The sequence below is a fragment of the Hylobates moloch genome, unplaced genomic scaffold (genome assembly GCF_009828535.3).
Source record: "Hylobates moloch isolate HMO894 unplaced genomic scaffold, HMol_V3 SCAFFOLD_23, whole genome shotgun sequence".
Taxonomy (NCBI): domain Eukaryota; kingdom Metazoa; phylum Chordata; class Mammalia; order Primates; family Hylobatidae; genus Hylobates; species Hylobates moloch.
Genome location: NW_026652298.1, coordinates 37,573,956 through 37,597,408, shown reverse-complemented (window position 1 = coordinate 37,597,408; position 23,453 = coordinate 37,573,956). Strand labels below are relative to the sequence as shown.

Below are 23,453 nucleotides of genomic sequence, written 5' to 3'. Positions count from 1 at the left end.
ACACCCAGGGCATTCCCCGGTCCTGCACAACTGGGCCCCACTCTCCCTAGTGCCCCTCACTGCCTGTCCCCACTGGACCCCTCCAGAGCACCATCCCAACCCCTTTCTTGGGTGTACAAGCTAGGGCTGGAGTGAGTTTCTGCAGCCCAGCAGGTGAGGATCGAGGCCTGGGGGAATCTCCTCTGCATCCTCACAGGCCGCCTGGGGGCTTGGGAAGGTGGGGACCCCGGCCCCACAGAAGGCCCATGGGGAGCAGTCCCGGAAGAAGGCAGTGCCCAAGGGAGGGTGTGGGGCAGGCTGGCCTTGGCCTGGTCCCAGGTGGGAGCTGCAGGCAGAATCCCCATAACCCACACTAGTGCAGAGGGGTGGGGCCTGCAGGCCTTGGAAGCTGGGAGCGGGGAGCTTCGCTACTCCCTGCGCAGCAGCTGCGGCTTGGTTGGGCATAGTGGCTCACACCTGTAAGCCCAGCACTTTTGGAGGGAGAGGCTGGAGGATTGCTTGAATCCAGGAGTTCCAGAACAGCCAGGGCAGCAGTGAGACCCAGTCTCTACAAAAAAATAAATAGCTGTGCGTGGTAGTGCATGTGTGTGTTCCCAGCTAGTTGGGTGGCTGAGGTGGGAGGATCACTTGAGCCCAGGAGGTCAAGGCTGCAGTGAGCTATGATTGCACCACTGCACTCCAGCCTGGGTGACAGAGTGAGACCCTGTCTCAGAAAAAACAACAACAACATGGCCGGGTGTGGTGGCTCATGCCTGTAATCCCAGCACTTTGGGAGGCCGAGGTGGGCAGATCACCTGAGGTCAGGAGTTCGAGACCGGCCTGGCCAGTATGATGAAACCCCGTCTCTACTAAAAATACAAAATTAGCTGGGCGTGGTGGCATGCGCCTGTAATTCCAGCTACTCAGGAGGCTGAGGCAGGAGAATCGCTTGAACCCAGGAAGCAGAGGTTACAGTGAGCCAAGATCGTGCCATTGCACTCCAGCCAGAGGGACAAAAGCGAAACTCCGTCTCAAACAACAAAAAAAGAAGACAGATGAATTGGTCATGTGGGGAGGGGAGAGGGGCGCCGGGCTCTGTGAATGGGGTGGGCAGGAAGGGAAAGGAAGGTCCCACCTTGAGATGCTGCTGGAATAGAGGAGATGCTGTGTGGTGACTACCTCACATTGCCAGGCCCAGCCCAGCCCACTCCTGCAAGTGAAAGTCATTCAACGTGTTCTCCCTTTCAAGGACCGTGAACTCATTAACACTAAGGGATAAACAACAGACGCCGGCACGTGTGTTGGAAAAGGGCACTGTCAGTACCCGAAGGTGGACCGCCCAGGGTGGAGGTTCAGGCACCAGACAGAAGGGCCTGGCATGCAGCGACTTCTTAGGGACGCGGAAATCAACACATGCTCCCTCCAACCCCCCACGCCCACTGTCCTGGCTGGCTTGACTTCTGACTCTCCATGGATGTGCAAGCTCTAGGCAGAGACCTTCCACACACACAACCGGCAGAGAAGGGTTTCTCTCTTCTGCCTCCCTCGCCTTGCTTGTGGCTCCACTGGGATGAGGGCAAAACGACTCCATCAAGATTGTGGCTTTGCAATTCCCCAGGAGATGAGAGATGACCCCGGGAAGCAGAGCAGAATTTCACCAGCAGGCTCCCCGGTGCCTAGCGCTGTGCCACTGACAAGTCCTTGGTCATCCTGGAAGGGGCCCCCAGTTCCTGCCCTCCCCAGAAGGACTCGGCAGCCCCTCACCTCCAAAACAGCTGTGTTCTTTTAAGGCTCTGTTGAAATACATCCGTTGCCCAAATATGAGCAGCGCTCAAAAGCCCAGAGAACTTTCCAAACGCAGGAATTAGAAGTAGACTTGTGTCAAAAGATCTCCATTCTGGCCAACCCAGGAGGTCTGCCCTATTTGGGGAGGAAGACCGGAGTCAAAGGACTCATCTGTCCTGTGCCAGGGACTGCTGTGAAAGCCCCTCAGAGACCTCCAGGGCCACAGCAGCCCCACCCGGCCCCACAGCCAGCCTCGGAGACCGTCTGGTTCCCTGTGGCTGGCCGCAGGGTGTTCTCAGAGAACCCTGGCTGGACCGCTGCAAAGACCCTGGGGACACTCAGCAGCCCCTGGTGAGAACCCCTCGACCGAGAGCATCTCGAAGAACAAGCCATCTGTTTTCACAGCCCTTTCCAGGGGGAGCCCTGTCCACCGACGTTCATCCCACCCCACTGGACAGGGCATTTACTTCTGAAGCTCCCCATGGTGAAAAGACAGACCCCCCTTCAGGGATTCCAGCCGATTCCCACGCAGGAGTTGGACTCGTGTATGGCTGTGGTGGCGTGGAGCAGGCTGGCAGGGGCAGGCCAGGCCATGTCCCCAGTGCCATGGTCAGTTTCAGCCAGTTATGGCCTTAAGGGAATTTGCACCAAATCTTCCAGTTTCCAAGATAAGTTGGAAGTGAGGCTTTTCCCATAAACCCTCCTGATTTATTTTTTTCTTGAGATGGAATTCGCTCTTGTTGCCCAGGCTGGGGTGTAATGGTGCCATCTCGGCTCACTGCAACCTCTGCCTCCTGGGTTCAAGCGATTCTCCTGCCTCAGCCTCCCGAGTAGCTGGGATTATAGGCATGCACCACCACACCCAGCTAAGTTTTTGTATTTAGTAGAGATGGAGTTTCACCATGTTGGTAGGGCTGCTCTTGATCCCCTGACCTCAGGTGATCCACCCGCCTTGGCCTCCCAAAGGGCTGGGATTACAGGCGTGAGCCACCGTGTCCGGCCTCCTGTTGGTTTTGCTTTCAATTTTCAGGGCTTAGAGAAGTCATGGGAGGCTCCAGGTTCTTTGTGTCATATTCAAGGTCTGGGGCACGTGGCGATTTCGTAGGCCCACCTCTGGCTCCCCTAGAGTTAGTCCTAGCCCACGGGCGCAGCCCCCTTCTTTTTGTAAGATGCCCCTGCGACCAGGGGCTCCGAGCACACCTGGTAGGGCCTCTGCATCTGCCAGCAAACACCTGCACTGCCAGCCCCAGCACCAGCCCCGCCCTCCCCAAGGCTCCCAGACTGCTCCCGCTGGGAGTGGTTCCCACCAGGCCTGGGGCACTTATTAAAAATCAGATCTGGGGCTGGGCGAGGTGGCTCACGCCTGCAATCCCAGCACTTTCGGAGGCCAAACCAAGAGGATCACTTGAGGCCAGGAGTTCAAGGGCAGCCTGGGCAACATAGCAAGACCCCATCTCTACAAAAAAGTGTTTAAAAAATTAGCCAGTGTGTGGTGGCGTGCGCCTGTAGTCCCAGATACTTGGGAGGCTGAGGTGGGAGGATCACCTGAGCCCAGGATTTCAAGGCTGTAGTGAGCTATGATTGCGTCACTGCGCTCTAGTCTGGGGAACAGAGCAAGACCCTGTCTCTAAAAAACAAATCGGATTCTGTTGACCCTCCTCCAGAACAACTGCCTCAAGGGAGAGGCCGGGAACGTGGGTGTTCAACAAGCACCCAGGGGACCCTTGTGCTCTGGAAGTCCGGGGATCGAGTCTGCAGGCTCCCACTCGCCATGTGGGGGGCATGACTAGATGGCATGTGAAAACAGTCTAGGAGCTATTTTCATTTTTTTCTGTTTTTTTTTTGTTTTTTGTTTTTTGTTTTTTGAGATGGAGTCTTGCTCTGTCTCCAGGCTGGAGTGCAATGGCGCGATCTCTGCTCACTGCAACGTCCACCTCCTGGGTTCACGCGATTCTCCTGCCTCAGCCTCCCGAGTAGCTGGGACTACAGGTGCGTGCCACCACGCCCAGCTAATTTTTTGTATTTTAGTAGAGACGGCGGTTTCACCATGTTGGCCATGATGGTCTCCATCTCTTGACCTCGTGATCCCCCCGCTGCAGCCTCCCAAAGTGCCGGGATTACAGGCGTGAGCCACCATGCCCAGCCTGTTTTATTTTTAATAACAGCCTTGAGGTATAATTGACACACCAGAACGTTCACCTTTCTAAAGCATGCCATTGAGTGGTTTTTGGTACAGTCACAGATCAATCACCATCTTCTACCCAGGGAGCTTCCACGACTGTACGTCAGGGCCTTGTTCTAGACAGTCTGATGGCATGAGGCCGAGGAACCTGTGGTTTGCCGGTTTTATTTCACCTGCTATGCAGCCAGGTATGAGAACCACAGAACTAGCACAGAGGCACTCCACTGGGGCCATGGTGGCCTGTAGGAGACCTGAGCACTGGCTGCAAACACTTCCGATTGTCCTGATAAGGGGGCTCCCCTTGGATTCAGTGGGGAGGGCTCAGGGATACTGCTCAGGACCACTGTAGGACAGTGACACAGCTCTCAACGTCAACAGTGACCACGCTAAAAAAAGCTCTGCAGGAACCTCGTCTCTCCCACCCTTAATGTGACCACTTGAGACCCCCAGGCCCAGCCCACAGTGGCCCCCAGAAACAGAAATGAGGGTGATGGGACAGTCTCCCCGGTATTAGTGACGATGTAGGGACGAAGTGTAAGGACACTTCCTAAACTTTGATGTCTATCTGCAACCAGGGGCTCCTGTAAGATCAGATTCTGATTCAGGGAGTCTGGGCTGCAGCCTCACTCTAACAAGCTCCTGGGTGATGCTGGGGTCGAACAGTGCCTTGAATAGTGAGGGTGTGGTTCACTACAGGCCGCCCCAGGGCTCATGCTGTTTAATAAACGGAACTCCCCACCGGGCTCTCAGCACTTTGGGAGGCCAAGGCAGGTGGATCACCTGAGGTCATGAATTAAAGACCAACCTGGCCAACATGGTGAAACCCCGTGTCAACTAAAAATACAAAAACTAGCCGGGCGTGGTGGAGGGTGCCTGTAGTCCCACCTACCTGGGAGGCGGAGCCAGGAGAATCACTTGAACCTGGGGGGCAGAGGTTGCAGTGAGCTGAGATGGCACCACTGCACTCCAGCCTGGGTGAGTGAGCAAGACTCCGTCTCAAAAAACAAAAAAACACAGCACTCCCGAGGCTCACACTGCAGAGTCCTGGACAGCGCTGCCTCATGCGTGGCAGACACGTGCAGCTACCTCAGCATGTGAGAGGTGGGAGAGTCCAGGGCACTCACCCCACATTGCAGATTACCCCAAAACACTTCTCTCTGCAAAGCGTTTTTCCCACCACTGGAAGGCGGTTATGGCAGTTTGCTGAGAATTTTTTTTCCATATCAAAGAATAGAGGAGCTGCAAAGTGAAAACTCGGGAGGCCAGATATCTCCTCCCCTCTCCTCCTGCCACGTTCTCTCCCTCCCCTGCTACCCAGGCACCCCAGGCGGATGCAGGGGGCTGGCTGGCCAGGGCCACCCGTCCTGTGGGCTCTGAGAGGCCATTACAAAGGCAGATTCCCAGGAGGACCCATTCCTGGGAAGCAAGTGTGGCTTGAGCGGAGGTCACAGCAGCCAGTCGCCAGTGCCAAGCAGCCGGTGAGCAGCTGTCCCAGGTGGGCTCTGTCAACACAGCCTCTGCAGGTTCCAACCGGGAGGAGATAAAGCCAGGCACTGGTGTGGCAAGAGCACGGAGGCATGCTTCCTGAGAGGCACAGTCACATCCCTGGGAGCCATGAAGGGTCAATGGGGAGTGTCGACGCCAGGGGAGCACGGGACTTTCAGACAGAGAAGATGCTCTTCCACCCAGGTGGCAGGGCCTCCGCCAGGGGCTGGTGCTATCTTAGACGGAGTGGGTGTTGCCCGTGAGGAGCTGTGAGCTGAGTCCCGTGGGGGTGTTGCAGAGGCCCCAGTCTCCCTTCTGTCCCAAGTCCAAGCCCACTCTTGGGGGGCTGTGAGGCTGAGGGTGCATTCTCTCAAAGCTGCTCCAGCTCATCCCAGGCAGCCTCGGGTTGCCAGTCACCTAAGTGACCCAACATCTGTGCCCCCTTTGCTGGCAGCACTCCGCCCCATCCTTGTCCCCTGCCTCATCCTCTGCCCCTTGCAAGCTTCCCTGGCTCTGTCTGCCCTCTGCCCAGAGGCCCTGCCCTACCCAGTGTGTGCTAGAGGCCGGGCTCAGAGGGTCCAGCCTGTACCCAGCCACTGGAGCCGTGACCGAGAAAAGTCCTGAGATGAAACCCAGGACAATGGAAGGCAGGTGTGAGCCCTGAGAGCTCCTAACTGGGCGCCAGGATCTGTCCAGCCAAGCAGAGGCAGGGGTGGGCCGACAGGATGGGGACCCAGGCCAGGAACTAACTTCACAGGAAAAGCCCTGGGTGGGCAGGAAGATTCCAGAGCACGCTGTGGCTGACAAGGGCAACAGGCAGCAGTGTGGAGCCGGGGAGGCTGGGGGTGGCCCTGTCTTCTGGGCGGCGGGCCCCAGAGCTAGCTGGCAGCGAGCCTCGTATACAAGGTAAGACCACAGAGCCTGGCAGTGGTTTGGAATTCGTTCTTCTCTTTTGTTAAAAGGGGGAAAGGAAGTGGATGCGGGTACCCCCAGGTGCAGGGGAGGCATGCAGGCAGCCCCAGCAGGCAGGCGCTGGGAGGCGGTGGGAAGAGTCCTGGAGTTTCCCACAATCCTTTTCTCTGCAAGGAACAGCGACGCTGGCTGATGAGGGGGTGGGGAGGAGGCAGGGCCCTGGGGAGGGGGCGGCGGGCAGGGGGCTGGGGGCTCACTCTAACATGCAAAGTCCAGCTGCCCCAGGAACTAGGTTGCTTCTGAAGAGCGACACATGTAGAAATACACAGACACGGCCACGCGCACACATGCGGAGAGGCTCTGCATTCCCTAGGGTGGGGGTCGAGGCCTGCCGGCCCCCAAGGAGCTCCAAGCCAGGGATCAGTGATGTCTCCGCCAGGGTGGTCCTCCACGGCGCCCGTGGGCTGGGCGGGGCAGGTACGTCTTCGAAGGAAGGCTGCGTGGTCTCTGAAGTTCTGTCCGCCAGGCACCCAGGCCGCTCTGAACCACTCCATGTGCCGGGGCCGCTGGGGCCATGACCTTGCGTGTGGGCAGCTGCGTGTTCTGGCACCAGACATGTCCCTGCCTGCCTAGAGTCCGCGCTCTCCCCTCCGGGACTCCGGGGAACAAGGGGTGCAGACAGAAAAAGGGTGAAGGGGGCCCGCAGAGACGTCCTCTCCCCCGCCCCACGGGGTCCTGGCCTCCGGGAGGGGGGAGGGGCCTCCCTTATCTCTCTGCCTCCATGGCAGGGTGGGCCCTGGGTTCTGAGGTGGCCTGTTGGGGGGCCAGGGGTGGCCAGTCTGAAGCCGGAGAAGGGGGTGCTGGAGTCCACAGGGGCGGCTGTGGCTGGTGGTGCTGTGGGCCCCCCGGGGGCGAGGCCGCCGTGGGCCAGCTGGAGGCCGCAGAGCTGCTGGTGGCGGCATGGGGGAAGTGTGGCGGGGGTGACGTGGCTGTCGCGGCCATCGGGCTGCCGCTGCCACCGCTGTGGAAGCTCTCGGAGGCCTTGAGACGGGAGAACATGGTGAGAGCGTCGGGGAAGTTGGGGGGTGTAGCAGGGGTATTGGCGGGGGTGCACATCTGTGAGGGGAAGAGAGGAGAGATGGGGTGAGCACCCCTTCCTAGAGGGGCCCCCACTGCCTCCCAAGGGGGGACGCGTGGCTGGCCCATTCTCGGAAGGCTCTGTGTCCCTTCCCCAGCTCCCCAAGCCTGTCTGCTGCCCAGGGGTTCCCAGAGGAGAAGCCTTGAGATGAACCAACCCAGCCTCACTCTTGGCAGCCCATGGTGCCTGGGGCCACAAGGCTTTTCCAGCCCACCCCCTTCCATCGGCCACAGCATCCCTGGGGGCTGTAGGGTAAGGAGCTTCATTGCCCCAGAGGCCAGTTCCCCCCAGGTCTCAGGGGGAGCTGGCACAGGCAAGATTAAGTGCAGGACCCACGGAGCCGGGACTCCTGCTGACCCATCTCCAAAGAGGTCGAGCCCCGCCTGCACCAGCCCCCTCATACACCTGGGCCAGGGGCTGCTTATACACCGAACTAGCTCGGCCTCCTTCCGCCCAATCCAGAACTAGGGACTCCCAGGGGACACTTACCATCTGGTGGTGGTGGTGGCTGTAGGGGATGTTGGTCTCCTGGAAAAAGGCGCTGAGGGCTGTCTGCAGAAAGAAAGGCCCCTGCTCACCCTCCAGACCCCCGCCAGCCCTGCCGCTGCCCTTGTTCCCAGGCTCCTCTGAGGCTGGGGATGACCCTGGCTGGACCACTGAGTGGGAGGGGTGAGTCGCGGTGCTGAGGCTCAGTGGCTTGCCTGTCACCCCCAACCCTCACTGCTGTCCAAGGAGGAGCCACGGAACCTTGGGCAGTTGGGTGGACGGAAAAGACCCTTCCCCTGCTGCTCACCACCTGCCTCAGTGCCTAAGGCCTGCAGAGCCTTCCCCCTGCACCAGCTGGCATCGGCACCATGACTGGGTGAGGGCGGGTAGTACACTCACCCCATCCTGGGGGAAAGGCAGCACGGCCCCAGGTAGCCCAACCAGACCTCCCCATCCTGCCCTGTTTCAGGAGATTCTAGCCTGGCTGTTACCACCTCGATGGGTAGCGCTGTTACCACCTTGACGAGTAGCAAGTCTCTACTCTTCTCTAAGCCTCGGTCTCCTCATCTGTGAAGCAAGAGCATCTTGAAAGAGTCTGAGCCTGGTGGTGGGGATCCCCTGCTGCCCCACCCAGCTCTGCTTCTGGCTGATCAAGGAGGCCACTGTTTGGGCCTTGGTTTCTCCATCTGTACCACAAAGAGGTTGGACTAGGTGGCTCCCGGGTCCCCTCCCTTGCAACGGTGACCTCCTAAGATCACCAGATTCCAGCAAGCAGGGCCTGGCACCAAGGAGACAAGCCTGGGCTTTAGGCTCACTCGCTTACCCACCCAAGCCTCCCTCGGAACAATGCCCAGGAAGTGGAGCAGAAAGACGGCCCTAGGACCAAAGCCACCACAGGTTTATGACAGCTCCCAGCACAGCTCCCCAGCCACCTGCCCTTGGCTGGCACCACGCTAGGCATGGGATGCTCCACCGTCTCCCTCCACACCCGGGCCACATGCCACACTGGGCACGGTGCGGGCACCCAGCAGGGCTCCATCCCAGCGGGGCCATGGACTGTCATCATTAACCCCACAGGCAGGGACTACTGTCTTACAGGCAGGGAAATGAAGGTAGGAAGTTGACTTGCTCAGGGTCAGCTGGTCAGCAGAAGACAGAAACGGGGGCGCTCAGAAAGGCCAGGACAGGTGGGGGAGACAGAGCGAGCCTGGAGCTCTTTCATGTGTGTCTCAGTTCAGCAGGCTCCAGAGGTCCTTGGTGACTGGGGACTGAGGAGCCCCAGAGGGAGGCGCTGGTATTTGCTATGTCCTGGCTGAGGCCCTGCAGGGGTGGGGAGGCCCATCCCAGGAAACGGAGGCTGCTCTTGCGCAAGGGCTGGTGAGGGAGCCCCACAAGTATGTGAGGGGTCCTTGGGGCCCTGCCAAGTCCCAGGCCCAGACTTGGAGCTTCAAGCCGCCGAGGTGCCCCTACCGCCACCCCTCATGCCCATTCCCCTAATGCCAGCTTGACTTCCTGGCCCTCCCAGGCCCAGCACACCCAGAAATCCAGCCTGGATCCTGGGGCCTGCCCTCGGTCAGGGGTATGGGTGGGAGGCTATTTAAATTTTTTTTTTTTTTTTTTTTGAGACAGAGTCTCGCTCTGTCACCAGGCTGGAGTGAAGTGGCGTGATCTGGGCTCACTGCAACCTCTGCCTCCTAGTTTAAGCGATTCTCCTGCCTCAGCCTCCCGAGTAGCTGGGACTACAGGGACGTGCCACCACACCCGGCTAATTTTTGTATTTTTAGTAGAGACGGGGTTTCACCGTGTTGGCCAGGATGGTCTTGATCTCTTGACCTCATGATCTGCCCACCTTGGCCTCCCAAAGTGCTGGGATTACAGGCATGAGCCACCGTGCCCGGCAAAAAATACTTTTTAAATAAATGAATTATGTGGGGAATTTCCTGCAGGAGACACCCTATCTGGGTGTCCCTAAACAGGGGTGTGGGAGCTCAGGCATGGGGGCCGGTCTTTAAGTACCTTCCCAGACCCCAAGACCCTCTGTCAGCAGCAGCTGTGCCCCAAAGCCCAGGCTCACTGTGTAAATCCCAACCCCAGGAACCCCAGGCCACACCAGAACCCCTCTGCAGGCCGCTGTGAGCATTCTCCATTGAGAAACATCTGCCCCACTAGATACCAGCCCCTCCCCCTGCAGCCTCCTGCCCCCATTAGCACCTGAATTGCAGCAAATGTGACCCAGAAACACCGCCTGGTGGATGCGGCCAGCGGGTGGAGCGTGGAGGGGGATGGGGTGGCCATGTGAACCCCTCACTCAGCCCCATTCCAAGGCCTGAAGTGCCGTCACCTTCCTCCAGCCTCCCTGGCGGCCCCCACTTTACAGATGGCACAACTGAGACTCGAGAGTGGAGGGCACAGGGCTCCTCCCACGGGGCCCCTGGGAGCCACCAGAGGCCCCAGATGCTCCTGCCCCTCTGGGAACAGCCTTTCCCCAGACGTTGCACTCCTCAAAGCTGTATTTTCAATTAACTGTGCCGCTGAGGGATGTGGCCCGGGTGCCAGCTGGGTGCCAGGTTCTGAGGGCTGGGCTGAGTCTTGGAGGCAGGGCCCGCTTCCCACCGGACACCTACCTGCCCAGCCCCAGGCAGGGAGGGAACCCTGCGTGCACATGTGGGACTGCCATGAATGTGGTTTTGCAAGTTTTGCCACATCCAGCCCTTGACACAAACAGGGCTGAGGAGGGCTGTAGAGACCACGAGCGAAGCGGGGAGCTTCCTCCGGGTGGGGCTGCATCGGGGCACAGGGGGCAGTGAGCTGGCCAACAGAGGCTGACTCATGCCCCCCAACCCCACCATACAGATGTGGAAACTAAGGCCAGAGGGACAGAGCAGCCTCCCACGTCCTGGGGTGAACACCGCACAGGATCAGTGGCCCCCGCGACCGCTGGTAGGAGGGAAGTAGGCAGGGAGAGAGGGACGGACTCATCTGGATGGGATAGCCACTGCCTTCCCAGACTGTCCCAAGCTTGGGACATTCTGATCCCCCTCCAGTCCCCAAGAAGCGGAGCCCCAGAGTCCTCTGGCTTCTAGTCCCTCCTGCAGGCCCTGGGATGGCTCCTCACGGAGAAACCAGGCTCCCAGTCGCCAGCTGGGCACAGATGGTACCGGGATGGCTGAGGCCATGACCCTATCCCTGTGAGGGGCATAGCTGAATGGGCTCTGGCCTCATCCCCAGATACCAACCACCATGGGGTTAATCCTGGGGTCGGTGAATTAGGGAAGGCCAGGTAGCCTCTGGGCAGCACAAGCCAGAAGCACTACTGTCCTGTGGGTTAGGAGAGGCCCGGGGGAGTGGGTGCCAGACTGGGACAGCATCACCTCCTACCCAGCTAGCCCGAAAGCTGGTGAACCGTGTGCACCCTCCCCAGTGCACCGGCAAAGGGACAGATGCCCCTGCCAGCCCCAGGAGAGCAGCTAGACGCGCACACGGAGTCCCCAAGCACACCTCTGGAGAAGATACACGCTCATCCCTGTGCTGTAGTGTGGGGCTCCGACACGCCACCCATACACTCCAGGCCGTGTAAACACATCACACCGTGCCGGGCACGGGCGGCATCTACACACCCGCCACATATGTACGCGTTGATCACACACCAAACGCACCAGGGGGCTGCGCGTTCACACGCGCGCCAACGTGCCCGTAGGTCCGCCACCTCTCCGGTGCCCCGCCGACGCCGTGGCGCGGTGCGTGCGTAAACACAAATGCACATGCACGTGTGCGCACGCCGCCGGCCGCCCACCAGGCACGCGGACCCTCGGACCACTCGCCCGGACCGGCTCCGCCCTCCGGCCCAGCTCTGCCGAGGCCTGGGGCGTCCTCCTTCCGGCCGCCCGCCCGACTGTCCGTCCGCACAGCGGCGCCGCCCTGCCCTCGGCCGTTACCCGGACAAAAGGGGTGGGGGGGTCCCCGTCTCGATCCCGGGGGACTCGGGGCCCCATGGGGGCGACGTATCCCCGACCGGTGGCCCGGTTCCCACCTCCGCCCACCGCGAGCCCTCGGGATCCGGACGCCGGGCACCGCCGTCGGGAAAGCGGGTCGGGTCTGCGGCCCGGAGGGGGCGCACAGCCGGCACGCGTCCACGCCGTCCGCCCCCGCCCCGCGGCCACGCGGGACACACTCCGCCCGTGGCCCCGGCCCTCGCCCGGCTCCGGCGCCGCGCACCTCGAACTGCCAGTGGGCCGCCTGCAGCAGTTGCTTCGCCTGGTCGGCCGCGCAGCCCGCCGTCAGCACGAACTGGTTGATCATGACCTGGTGCTTGAGCTCGTCCATGTTCACGGACATGGCGCCGCCGCGTTGCCCGCTCCGGCCTCCCTCCGCCGCCAGCGCCTCCGCCTCACGCGTCCACCATTAGCGAGCCGGCTCCGGCTAATACAAATATTTACTGTGCGGCTCTGACTCACCGCGCCTCGCCTCGCTCCGCCGGCGCCGCGGCATGCTGGGATATGTAGTCTCCACGCTGCGCCGGGCGCCCCGGGGGAGCGGGGCCGGCACCCCAGGGGACGCGAAGCCCGGGAAGGGGCGTGTCTGAGCACCGAGCGCCCGCTGTGCGGATGTCCGGGCCGTGACCTGAGCCGGACGCATTCACGTCGCCCTCGTTGCTCTCGTTGGCACCCGTGCCCTTGCTCTGGCACGGATGGGGGTCCGCTGGCGGGGCCACGTCTGTGCATGGGCGCAAATGCCTGACCACAGGATGTTCGCCAAGGCCTGGGGACCGTGTCTGAACAGTGAGCGCCTACTGTGTGTGGATGCCCGGGTCGTGACCAGGGTTGGGGGAGTCCACGTCGCCCTCGTTGCTCTGGGTGGCACCCGGCCCCTGCTGTGGCACGGATGTTGGTCCGCAGGCGGGGGCCTCAGATCTGTGCATAGGCGTCTTTGCTAAGGCCCAGGAACGGTGTCTGAAAACTGAGTGCCTACTGTATACAGGCGCCTTAGCCGGGACCAGAGCCAGTCACGTCCACATCGCCCTCGTTGCTCTCGGTGGCACCCACGCCCCTGCTCTGGCAGAAATTAGGAGCCCAGAGGCCGGGGCCACAGATCTGTGCATGGGCGCAAACGCCAGGCCACAGACGTCTTTGCCATGCCCCGGGGACTGTGACTGAACGCTAAGCGCCTACTGTGCGCAGCTGTCCAGACCGTGACCAGAGCCAGGCACGTCCATGTCGCCCTCATTGCTCTCGGTGGCATCCGTGCCCCTGCTCTGGCACGAACTGGCGTCCCAAGGTGGGGCATACAGATCTGTGCATGGGCGCAAACGCCGGGCCACAGGCGTCTTTGTTAAGACCTAGGGACCCTGAACCCCTCTGTGATTGACATCTCTCTGTGTTAAATAGTAGGCACACCCTTAAGAGAGGGGTCTCTAGGAATTTTGGCCCAAATCGTTTGGTCTAGGCTGAAAGGCCTGGCACACTGTAGGCGCCGACAAATACTCGTTCAGTGAATGAATGAAGGAGCCACTTAAAAGCTCCGCTGCACGTCACCGCCTGTAGCTAGCCTCCTAGCTCTCCTCACTCAATCTCTCATCGCCCACTCGTGGCGTGGGTCCTTCCTAGCCTGGCTCTGGGCCTGCCCCACTGTAGCCCGATGACCCTCTGGACGGCGCCTGGGACAGGCTATCGGGGCCAGCAGCCTCTGGTGCTTCGGGGTCCCCCTCCCAGCAGTTCTCCCGCTTTCCCACGCAAAATCTCGTGCTCTTTGCCGGAAATCTCGGCCCTCAGCGGGCGGGCGCCAGGGCCCCACAGAGCCAGTTCCGGAGCGGCCCCAAACTCCCATTCCCAGAATGCCTCGGTTTATTTGCATCGTTTGGTCCCGGTGACGTCAGCTGAGTGAGGTCCTGCCTCGACCAATGGACAGCCTCGGGGTGTTAGGACCTGGCCATATAAGGTAAACAAAGCTGGGCGCCCAATGAAGAGGCGGCGGGGGCGGGCGCTGGGCCGGGGAGGCCGGGGGCGGAGCCGGGGCGGGGCGACCGGGAGGTGTTTACAGACCAGCACATGGCGCTTCCGGTTGACGTTGCTGACAGCTAGTGAGGCTTTAGCCGGCTACGAGCGCCCGGGGGCGGTGAGGCGCGATCACGGCAGCTCTCGGTGACCTTGGTCCGGCTCCTTGCGCCCCCTGGCCCCAGCCTCCTTCGTTGAGACACTATTTGTTGAGTCCTCTGTTCCTGGCCCTGACCTAGCCTGGGGCGACAGAAGAGCAATAGCCGGGTGGGGGCTGTGAGGACGGCTGGGGTCGGGATCGAATTTCGGAAACGCGGAGGACGAGTGTAGCCTTGCTTGATGGAAAATGCCCTCCCGAACTGGCGCGGTGGCCTGTAATCCCACCTACTCGGGGGCGGAGGAGGGAGGACTGCCTAGGCCCAGGACTTTGCAAAAACGCCTGTACAGAAATTTAAATTTTAAGAAAATTAGCTGGGTTCGGGTCGGGCGCAGTGGCTCACGCCTGTAATCCCAACACTTTGGGAGGCCGAGGCTGGCGGGTCACCTGAGGTTAGGAATTCGAGACCAGCCTGACCAACACGGCGAAACTCCTTCTCTACTAAAAATACAAACAGTAGCCGGGCGTGGTGGCAGTCGCCTGTAATCCCAGCTACTCCAGAAGCTGAGGCAGGAGAATCGCTTGAAACCGGGAGGCGGAGGTTGCAGTGAGCCGCGATCGCGCCACTGCACTCCAGCCTGGGCCACAGAGCAAGACTCCGTCTCAAAAAACAAAACAAAACAAAACGAAACAAAACAGAGAATTAGCTGGGTTCCATGGCTCACACCTGTAAGTAATCTCAACACTTTCGGAGGCCGAGATGGGCGGATCGCTTGAGTCCAGGAGTTTGCGACCAGCCTGAGCAACATAGTGAGACCCTCGTCTCTACAAAAAATAAAAAATAAAAAAAATTGGCCGGGCGTGGTGGCTCACACCTGTAATCCTACCGCTTTGGGAGGCTGAGGCGGGCGGATCCCTTGAGGTTAGGAGTTCCAGACCAGCCTGGTCAACATGGTCAAACCGTCTCTACTAAAAATACAAAAATTAGCCGGACATAGTGGCGCACGCCTGTAGTCCCAGCTACTGGGGAGGCTGAGGCAGGAGAATTGCTTGAATTCAGGAGGCGGAGGTTGCAGTTAGCTGAGATCGTGCCATTGCATTCCAGCCTGGGCGACAGAGCAAGACTGTCTCAAAAAAAAAAAAAAAAAAAACAGAGCAAGACTCCCTCAAAAAAAAAAAAAAAAAAAAAAAAAAAAATTCTGGAGTCCCAGCTACAGATTGAGGTAGGAGGATTGCTTGAGCCTGGGAAGTCAGAGGCTGCAGTGAGCCGTGATTGTGCCTGGGGGACAGAGCAAGACCCTGTCTCCAAAAAATAAAAAATGCCCTAGGGAGGCCGGCACTGGCCCTAGGGGTGAGCTAGGGGATACTGAAGTGTTTAAACAGATCTGAACCCTTGTACACGTTGCGATCACTGTGGCTGTGGCTGTGCTGGGATCAGATGGTGGTGGAGAGCTCCGGTCTGAACTAGGCGATGTCCTTGATGTGTCTGGTTCCAGGGGAGTCTGCCCTGCCTTCGGAATTGGATGAAATGGAGGGAATTGCCTCAAGCTGCGGCTCCTACCCGGGCCCCTCAAGCCTGACCAAGGACTCTCCAATTGGGTGGTGGGAGGAGGACAGTGGGGGAACTAGTGGACTGGACCTGAAATGTCCTGGGGTGGGAGGGTAGGGTGGTGGGGAAGGCTGGGGCACTGAGATAGCGGAGAGGGCTGGGGAGGGAAGGGAGTCAGGGTGCAGTGGAGTTGGTCTCTGAGGGCTGGGGCTGGGAGCCTGGCCTATGGGCAAGGGGCGGACACTGAGTCCTCGCTTTTCCCAGGCAGGCACTTAGCCTCGGCAGAAGCCACCTGACCACGGGAAATACAGTTTAAACTTCTTTCCTGCTGCTTGGGGATCACTTAGGGGCCACAGTATTTTGTAAACCCTGATGGTTCCAAGAGATGTTTGCTCTTGCTAAGAGTTGCTCCTTAACCTTTGCAAAGTTCATATGCCTGAATTAATATGGGCAAAGTGCTCCATAGGGTAGGCCCACAGTAAAAACCAGCTCTGAGTATGATTCCCGCTATAATAATTGCCACTGGGACGACAACACAGTGTGGTAGAAGGTGGGCAGGTTCAGGAGCCAGACAGACCTGGGTGTCAGGCTTGACTCCGATGCTTAATGACTTAATGCTTAATGTTGAGCGAGTTACCAGAGCTCTGGGCTTCACTTTCTCACTGGCGGGGCTGCGTTCTGGCCTCACTGCTGTGGAAGATTAATGTCTGTAAGGTGCGTAGTGCAGGGCCTGGTGCTAGTTGCACGGTTCTAGTGCTCTCACCTCTTTGCCTCCATCTGGACCACTCTGGGAAGCCCTAGCCCTATTTTACAGATAAAACTGAGGCTGGAATCCAGCCTTACCCTCTGATGTTCAGAACCTGTGGAGAAGAGTGGGCACCCATGGTGCATGTCCGGCAAGGGAGGAGGGACACTGTCCCGGCAGGGCCCACTGGGGGCTTGCCTTGCATAGGGAGGCAGGAAGTGCCTTCACCCCTCCTTCCACCATCGTCCAGGTACCACTTAGCTGCGTGCCCAGGCTTGCCCAGCTCAGGAGGAGCTCTCTCAGGCCAGCAGGCTGGCAAGAGTTGGGCAGGTGGGGCTGGCAGAGTCAAAGGTCACCTTACTGGTCTCCATGCAACCCCCTCACCCCCATCCCCCAAGCCAGCTTGTTTTTCCAGGGGCAACAGAGAATTAAAAAACAACCTTGTTTTCAGCCAGGATTAGCCTGGTTGGAGAGTGAACTTTGGATTCCTTAGCAGGCTGGGATGGAACCTGACAGCTGGGGCCAGCACCTAGTGGGAGGGAGAGGAGAAGGCATTTCCAGCAGTGCCCTTATGTCACCTGAGGGCCCAAGAGGTTCGAGGCTTTGCCAGACTTCACATGGCCAGTCCATGGGGGGCCCAGGGCCCTGGCTGCCTCCTCCTCACCCCATTCTTTGATTTATTCCACAGATGTGCTTATCAGACACCCACCGGGTGCCTGGCTCTGGGAGCACCAGAATATGCCAGGATCCTGCCCACTCAGGGGCTTGAGAAGTCGAGACTTGAGACTCAGGCACTCAGACCAGGAAGCCATCAGTCGTCTCCAGGGTCTGTCTTTATGTTTATTTTATTTTATTTTATTATTTTATTTTTGAGACAGGGTCTCACTCTGTCACCCAGGCTGGAGTGCAGTCGCGCAATCATGGCTCACTACGGCCTCGACCTCCCGGGCTCAAACGATCCTTCCACCTCAGCCTCCCAAGTAGCTGGGACTACAGATGTGCACCACCACGCCTGGTTAATGTTTATATTTTTTGTAGAGACAGGGTTTTGCCATGGTGCCCAGGCTGGCCTCGAACTCCTAGGCTCAAGCGATCCACCTACCTTGGCCTCCCAAAATGCTGAGATTACAGGCATGGGACACCGCACCTGGCCCCGTCTTTATGTTTCAGACAGCCCAATGCTGGCTGAATGAGAGGCAAGATCTGGCCCTTGCCTTGGTCCTGAGGCTCGGATTCTGTCATCTCCCTCTCACTTGATTCTAGTCCTGTGCCGTACTCAGTTCTTTCCCACTATAGAGGTTTGTATATGCCATTACCCCTACCTAGAACCTGGAGCAGCCTCCTCCCTCACACTTTGCCTGGCTGGCTATTAATTGTATTTCAAGTCCTGACTTAGCAACTGGGCGCGGTGGCTCACGCCTATAATCCCAGCACTTTGGGAGGCCGAGGTGGGTGCATTACCTGAGGTCAGGTGTTCAAGACCAGCCTGGCCAACACGGTGAAACCCCATCTCTACTAAAAATACAAAAATTAGCTGGGTGTGCTGGCACGCGCCTGTAGTCCCAGCTACTTGGGAGGCTGAGGCAGAAGAATTGCTTGAACCCAGGGGGCGGAGGTTGCAGTGAGCTGAGATCTCGCCACTGCACTCCAGCTGGGGCAACAGAGTGAGACTGCGTCTCAGACAACAATAACAACAACAACAAAACCAAATGAAGTCCTGGCTTAGCTGTCACCTCCTCAAAAAAACCCCTTCCCTGACTCCCCTGCCAGTAGTATCAATTGCATCTCAATGTTTTCTGCAGAGCACCCACCACATTTTGGAATTATATACTTGTTAACCTTTCTAGTGTCTATTTCCTCACCTGCCTGTAGCCTCCATACCTAGCTTGTCCTACCATTTGATTCCTGTTGCCTGGTTCATCACCTGTCACATAGTAGCTGCAGGATAAATATTTGTTGAATAAATCAGTGAATTGGCCAGGCACGACGGCTCACGCCTGTAATCCCAGCACTTTGGGAGGCCAAGATGGGGGGATTGCCTGAGGTCAGGAGTTAAAGACCAGCCTGGCCAACATGGTGAAACCCTGTCGCTACTAAAAATACAAAAATTAGTTGTGGGTGCCTGTAATCCCAGCTACTCGGGAGGCTGAGGCAGGAGAACCACTTGAACCTGGGAGGCGGAAGTTAAAGCGAGCCGAGATCCCACTGGGTGATAGAGTGAGACTCTGTCTGCAAACATAAATAAATGAATCCAGGCCGGGCGCGGTGGCACATGCCTGTAATCCCAGCACTTTGGGAGGCCAAGACGGGCGGATCACCTGAGGTCAGGAGTTCAAGACCAGCCTGACCAACATGGAGAAACCCTGTCTCTACTAAAAACACAAAATTAGCCAGGCGTGGTGGCACATGCGTATAATCCCAGCTACTAGGGAGGCCGAGGCAGGAGAATTGCTTGAACCTGGGAGGCAGAGGTTGCAGTGAGCCAATATCGCGCCATTGCCCTCCAGCCTGGGTGACAGAGCTGAGAGCTCCATCTCAAAAAAAAAGATAAATAAATTAAATAAATGATAAAAATAAATGAATCCACTCAGATGTTGATAATGGAACTTGGACCAAATCGGGAAGGGCCTGTCTTCCAGCTGGGTGTGGGTAAGCACAGAAAAATACTGCTGAAAGGGCTTTGAGGACACCTTGAGTCCAAAGCTCTGTTGAGAAGAAGAGTTAATGACACATCCACCTGGTGAAAACGACTGCTCTGGCCCAGGCTCCATAAGCCTCCATAGGGAGGATGTGCTCTCAGTGTTCAGTGGCAACAGCTGATCCTCAGGACGCTCCCTTCCTCCCCGCAAACGGGGAGGGCAGTCGATTGAATGCAGCGTTGATACACAAATGTATTTACATGTACGTGAATTACGTGATTCAATGGAAAGAAATATAAAATGAAGAGAGATCACAGTGAGTGGGGGGTCTTCAGGCCCATCCATCTGGGGGCAAGAGCCTGGCAATGTGGCACTCGGGAGCATGCCTCTGTGGAGGCAGGGATGTGCCCAGGTAAGAGCAGTGGCCTGGCTCAATTCCAGCTGTGCCACCCACCTACTGTGCAACCTCATTAGGGTACTTCATTTTTCTGAGCCTCACTTTCCTGTTTTGTAAATTGGTATTGGAAACAGAATCTACATCAGATTTTTTTTTTTTTTTTTGAGACAAAGTCTTGCTCTGTCGCCCAGGCTGGAGTGCAGTGGGGTGATCTTAGCTCACTGCATCCTCCGCCTTCCAGGTTCAAGCAATTCTTCCATCTCAGCCTCCCAAGTAGCTGGGATTACAGGCACGTGCCACCACACCCAGCTAATTTTTATGTTTTTAGTAGAGACGGGGTTTTGCCATGTTGGCCGGGCTGGTCTCGAACTCCTGACCTAGGATGATCCACCCACCTCGGCCTCCCAAAGTGCTGGAATTCCAGGCGTGAACCATTGTGCCCAGCCAGATAATTGTTTTTTAATTATTATTATTTTTGGAAACAGAGTCTCGCTCTGTCACCCACACTGGAGTGCAGTGGCCCAATCTTGGCTCACTGTAACCTCCACCTCCCAGGTTCAAGCGATTCTCCTGCCTCAGCTCCCGAGTAGTTGGGACTACAGGCGCCCTCCACCACTCCCGGCTAATTTTTTGTATTTTTTTTTTAATAGAGATGGGGTTTCACCATGTTAGCCAGGATGGTCTCGATCTCCTGACCTCGTGATCCACCTGCCTTGGCCTCCCAAAGTGCTAGGCTTACAGGCATGAGCCACCGCACCCGGCCTAATATTTTATTTTTTTAAATTTTTATCCTTTTTAGAGATAGAGTCTCATTCTATCACTCAGGCTGGAGTGCAGTGGCATGATCATGGCACACCGCAGCCTCGACCTCCCAGGCTCAAGCTATGCTCCCGCCTCCACCTCCAGAGTAGCTGTGACTACAGGGGCGTGCCATCACACCTGACTAATTTTTACATTTTTGGTAGAGATGGCAACAGACATATTGCCCAGTCTGTTCTGGAACTCCTGGGTGCAGACTCTCTGCCTGCCTCAGCCTCCCAAAGTGTTAGGATTACAGGTGTGAGCCACTGCGCCCAGCCAACATCAAAGAATTAGATGAGAGAATATGTGCAGAGCCCTCAGCATGATGCCTGGCACATAATGCTCAGTAAGTGTGGATCTTGGTTGTGGGGCAGGGAGATTTAATCAGGCTCCTCCAAGACCTGGACCTGCCTCGCAATCACACAAGTCTCTTGGCTGCCATACTCATTTGGCTTCCCAAGTTCACCTGACAAGAGGAAGGCTGAGACCAGGTGCAGTGGCTCATCTGTAATCCCAACACTGGTAGGCCGAGGCAGGCAGATCACTTGAGGCCAGGAGTTCAAGACCAGCCTGGCTAACATGGTGAAACCCTGTCTCTACTAAAAATGCAAAAATTGGCTGGGTGTGATGGTGCATGCCTGTAACCCCAGCTACTGGGGAGGCTGAGGCACGAGAATCGCTTGAACACGGGAGGCAAAGGCTGTAGTGAGCTGAGATTGTGCCACTTCTCTCCAGACTGTGCGACAGAACAATTTAAAAAAAAAAAGGAAGACTGGATCCTGGACCATGGTCTCTGCAAGGGTATAAGAAGCATTTCCATATGGACTGTGGTGAACTCACCATCGGAGACTCAGTCTGCCCTGCCCTCCCTAGCTGCTTTCTTGGTACAGCAGGCTTGACTTGGGAAATCACTCTGCTCAGAATCCCAGTTCCTCAGCTGAAAAGTAGGCAAAAAGCGATCTATTTGCACTACTGTGTGTGCGTCAAAAGCCAGGGAACACCTTGCACACTGAGAGGTTTTCATTCTGAAAGCGATTCTTGCAATCTTGCCACCAGCGCCATTTCATGCGGCTCTCGCTCTACTGTGCCTCAGTTTCCCCGTGTGTAAAATGTAGGAGAGTCTACTGCCTTCCGTGGAGGCTGTGAAATTAAGTCTCTAAACTAATTGTTCCGGACGTGGGGCCAAAGTATTGGGATTACAGGTGAGCCACTGCACCTGGCCTCAGCCTTGTCAGGGGGCCGGAGGTTGCTTAACCCCCTGGATCCCAGCTTCCTCATCTGTAAAACAGGCTGATGCCTATACACCTGGTTCAGAAGTCCCCAAATGGTAGTCCTCAAATTCTGGCCAAGGCCAAAGCAGGTGCTTCGCTTCTTCCGTGCACACTCTGCAAGTGGACTCCGGGTGGCAGGTGCAGCTGCGCCCTCTGCCGGTCGGGGCGGGAGACAAACTCAGGGTAGTGGGGAGAACCACAGCGACTCAGGGAGCTATTTCAGAGGGGAAAAGTGGAAGGCGCTGGGGCCCCAGGAGAGTCTCTAAGCGAACAGATGAGGAAATGACCAAAGAGTTAATATGTTAGTGCAGCGCTTGAAACGCAGAGGGAAGGACCATTTACGGTGTGGTTTGTTGGTTCCTTCCGTCTGAATTTAGGTCCATTTGGTTTGGCCCGGAGTGCTTCTCAATACGTCAGAGGGCCTGGGAACGGAGCATCCTGGGAAAGATAGTTCCCAGACGGGCTTCCCGCGCTGCTTTTCGGCGGCGAGAGGACTCCATTTCCCGACGTGCCCCGGGTCCGGGAGGCGGAGGGCCGCCGTGGCGTCGGGCCCCGGGCCGAGCCGGGGGTGGGGGCTCGAGGCGCCTCCGCAGCTGTGGACTAGCGTCCGTGCGGCCTGGTCCGGGCCATGTCCGCGTGAGGACCCCGCCGCTGTCGCCGCTCCCGTTCCGGCCCTGGCCCCTGGCCCCTGCCCCCTGCCCCCTGCCTGGCAGCGCCGCGCACCATGGGCTCCATTCTCAGCCGCCGCATCGCGGGGGTGGAGGACATCGACATCCAGGCGAACTCGGCCTATCGCTACCCTCCGAAGTCCGGTGAGCGCCCGGCCCCAGGCGCGAACTGCTAGGCACGCGCTGGAACGCGGGCCCGGAGGGCGCGGGGGCGGGGTCTGGGGGCGGGCGCCCTGCTCGGCCCCCTCCGGGCCTCGTTGCTACCCCGAGCCTTCGCGGGGCCCCGCGGCCCCGACCCCTAGGCGTAGCTGGGGGCCCCGGAGGAACCTGCCCGAGCCGTACTCGGCGCTGCTACTGCCCGGCTTGGGTGACCTTGGGGCAGTCCCTTCGCACCGGGCGCCTCAGCTCTGTCCTCGTAACACGGGGGAGCTCCAGGGGGAAACCTCGAAGGCGGGGCGGGGTGCTGAGCGCGGGTCCCGGCGCACTGCTCCTGCCTAGAAAGCGCTCATTATCATCAGATTGACCTCACCGCGGGGGCCGGCTTTCGCTTTCTTTAGTGGCTTGGTGTGAAGGCCGAGCCAGTGGTTTGGGCACTTTCCCTCCCATCAAGACGGAGGCTCTTGGTGTGTGGGTTGGAGGAGTGGGGCTGGGCCCAAGGAGATTATTATAATTGATCGGGAGGGGCCAGGGTCCTTGCTGAGAGGACCCACCCGATACTCAGGTCTCTGTGTTATGGCTGAGGGACCTAAGCCACCAAGGAGGAAGTGACTGCCAAGATCTCAGCTGGATGGAAGCATAGTTGGGACCAGGAGCAGGTGTGGGGCTCCCACGTAGCTTTGTTCCCTGCTCTCTTTCTGCCTCTATTGATGAGCATGGGTTGACTGGGAGCATGTAGCTCCAAGTCTCACCCTCCGTCTCCTCGTGGGGTCATTTGTGGTGGAAAGGAGAGAAGGAAGAGGAGAGAGAACTTGGGTATCATGGGGACATCTAGATTGGGTCCTCAGATCCTGGCGTCTCATCTGATCTGATGTCTCAGTCTCCTGGGTGTCTCTGGAGACCCACAGGCCAGATTTCTCTGAGTGTGGGCCAGGTGCACAAGCGGGGAGGACTGCTAGACATGCCAGGGCCTGCCTGGGACCCCCTGGGGCCTGGGAACCTGCATTTTCAACCCATTCCCCACGTGAGTTTTACGTCCACTCAGGTTTGAAAAACTACTCTGCCCAGGTTTTGTAAGATGTGACTAGGTGAGGGCCTGGGGCCACTGGGATGCAGTGAGGGGAACCAGCACAGTTTGGGGGCACTCTGAAGGGGATGGACTCAGAGCTAGGC

The 23,453-nt window shown here is 58.2% G+C and overlaps 2 protein-coding genes across 11 annotated transcripts in view; one reads left to right on the top strand and one right to left on the bottom strand.

Annotated features, from left to right (window-relative positions):
- Positions 1–6,359: 6,359 nt before the first annotated feature.
- Positions 6,360–12,526, bottom strand: UBALD1 (UBA like domain containing 1). 2 transcript variants are annotated; one of them, XM_058434161.1, is made up of 3 exons: positions 11,998–12,526; positions 7,971–8,033; positions 6,360–7,459 (listed from the first exon to the last, which is right to left on the bottom strand). In XM_058434161.1, coding segments are annotated over exons 1-3 (369 nt in total). In that variant the 5' UTR covers positions 12,303–12,526; the 3' UTR covers positions 6,360–7,458. The 2 variants fall into 2 exon arrangements, with proteins under 2 accessions (XP_058290144.1, XP_032000803.1); XM_032144912.2 differs by having other exon boundaries at positions 12,183–12,511.
- Positions 12,527–13,883: 1,357 nt separating this feature from the next.
- Positions 13,884–23,453, top strand: part of MGRN1 (mahogunin ring finger 1) — a 72,428-nt gene continuing 62,858 nt past the window's right edge. For 5 of the 9 annotated variants that reach the window (XR_009211829.1, XM_032144627.2, XM_032144626.2 and 2 more), the window contains exon 1: positions 22,004–22,268. Coding sequence is in view for 6 of the 9 variants with exons in the window: in XM_032144627.2 (XP_032000518.1) it covers positions 22,181–22,268 (88 nt within the window). In the remaining 3 variants the exon portion in view is untranslated. Of the gene's footprint in view, positions 13,902–17,155; positions 17,175–22,003; positions 22,269–23,453 lie in introns of those variants that run through there. The other 4 variants (XM_032144625.2, XM_032144629.2, XM_058434135.1 and 1 more) reach the window with 3 other exon arrangements.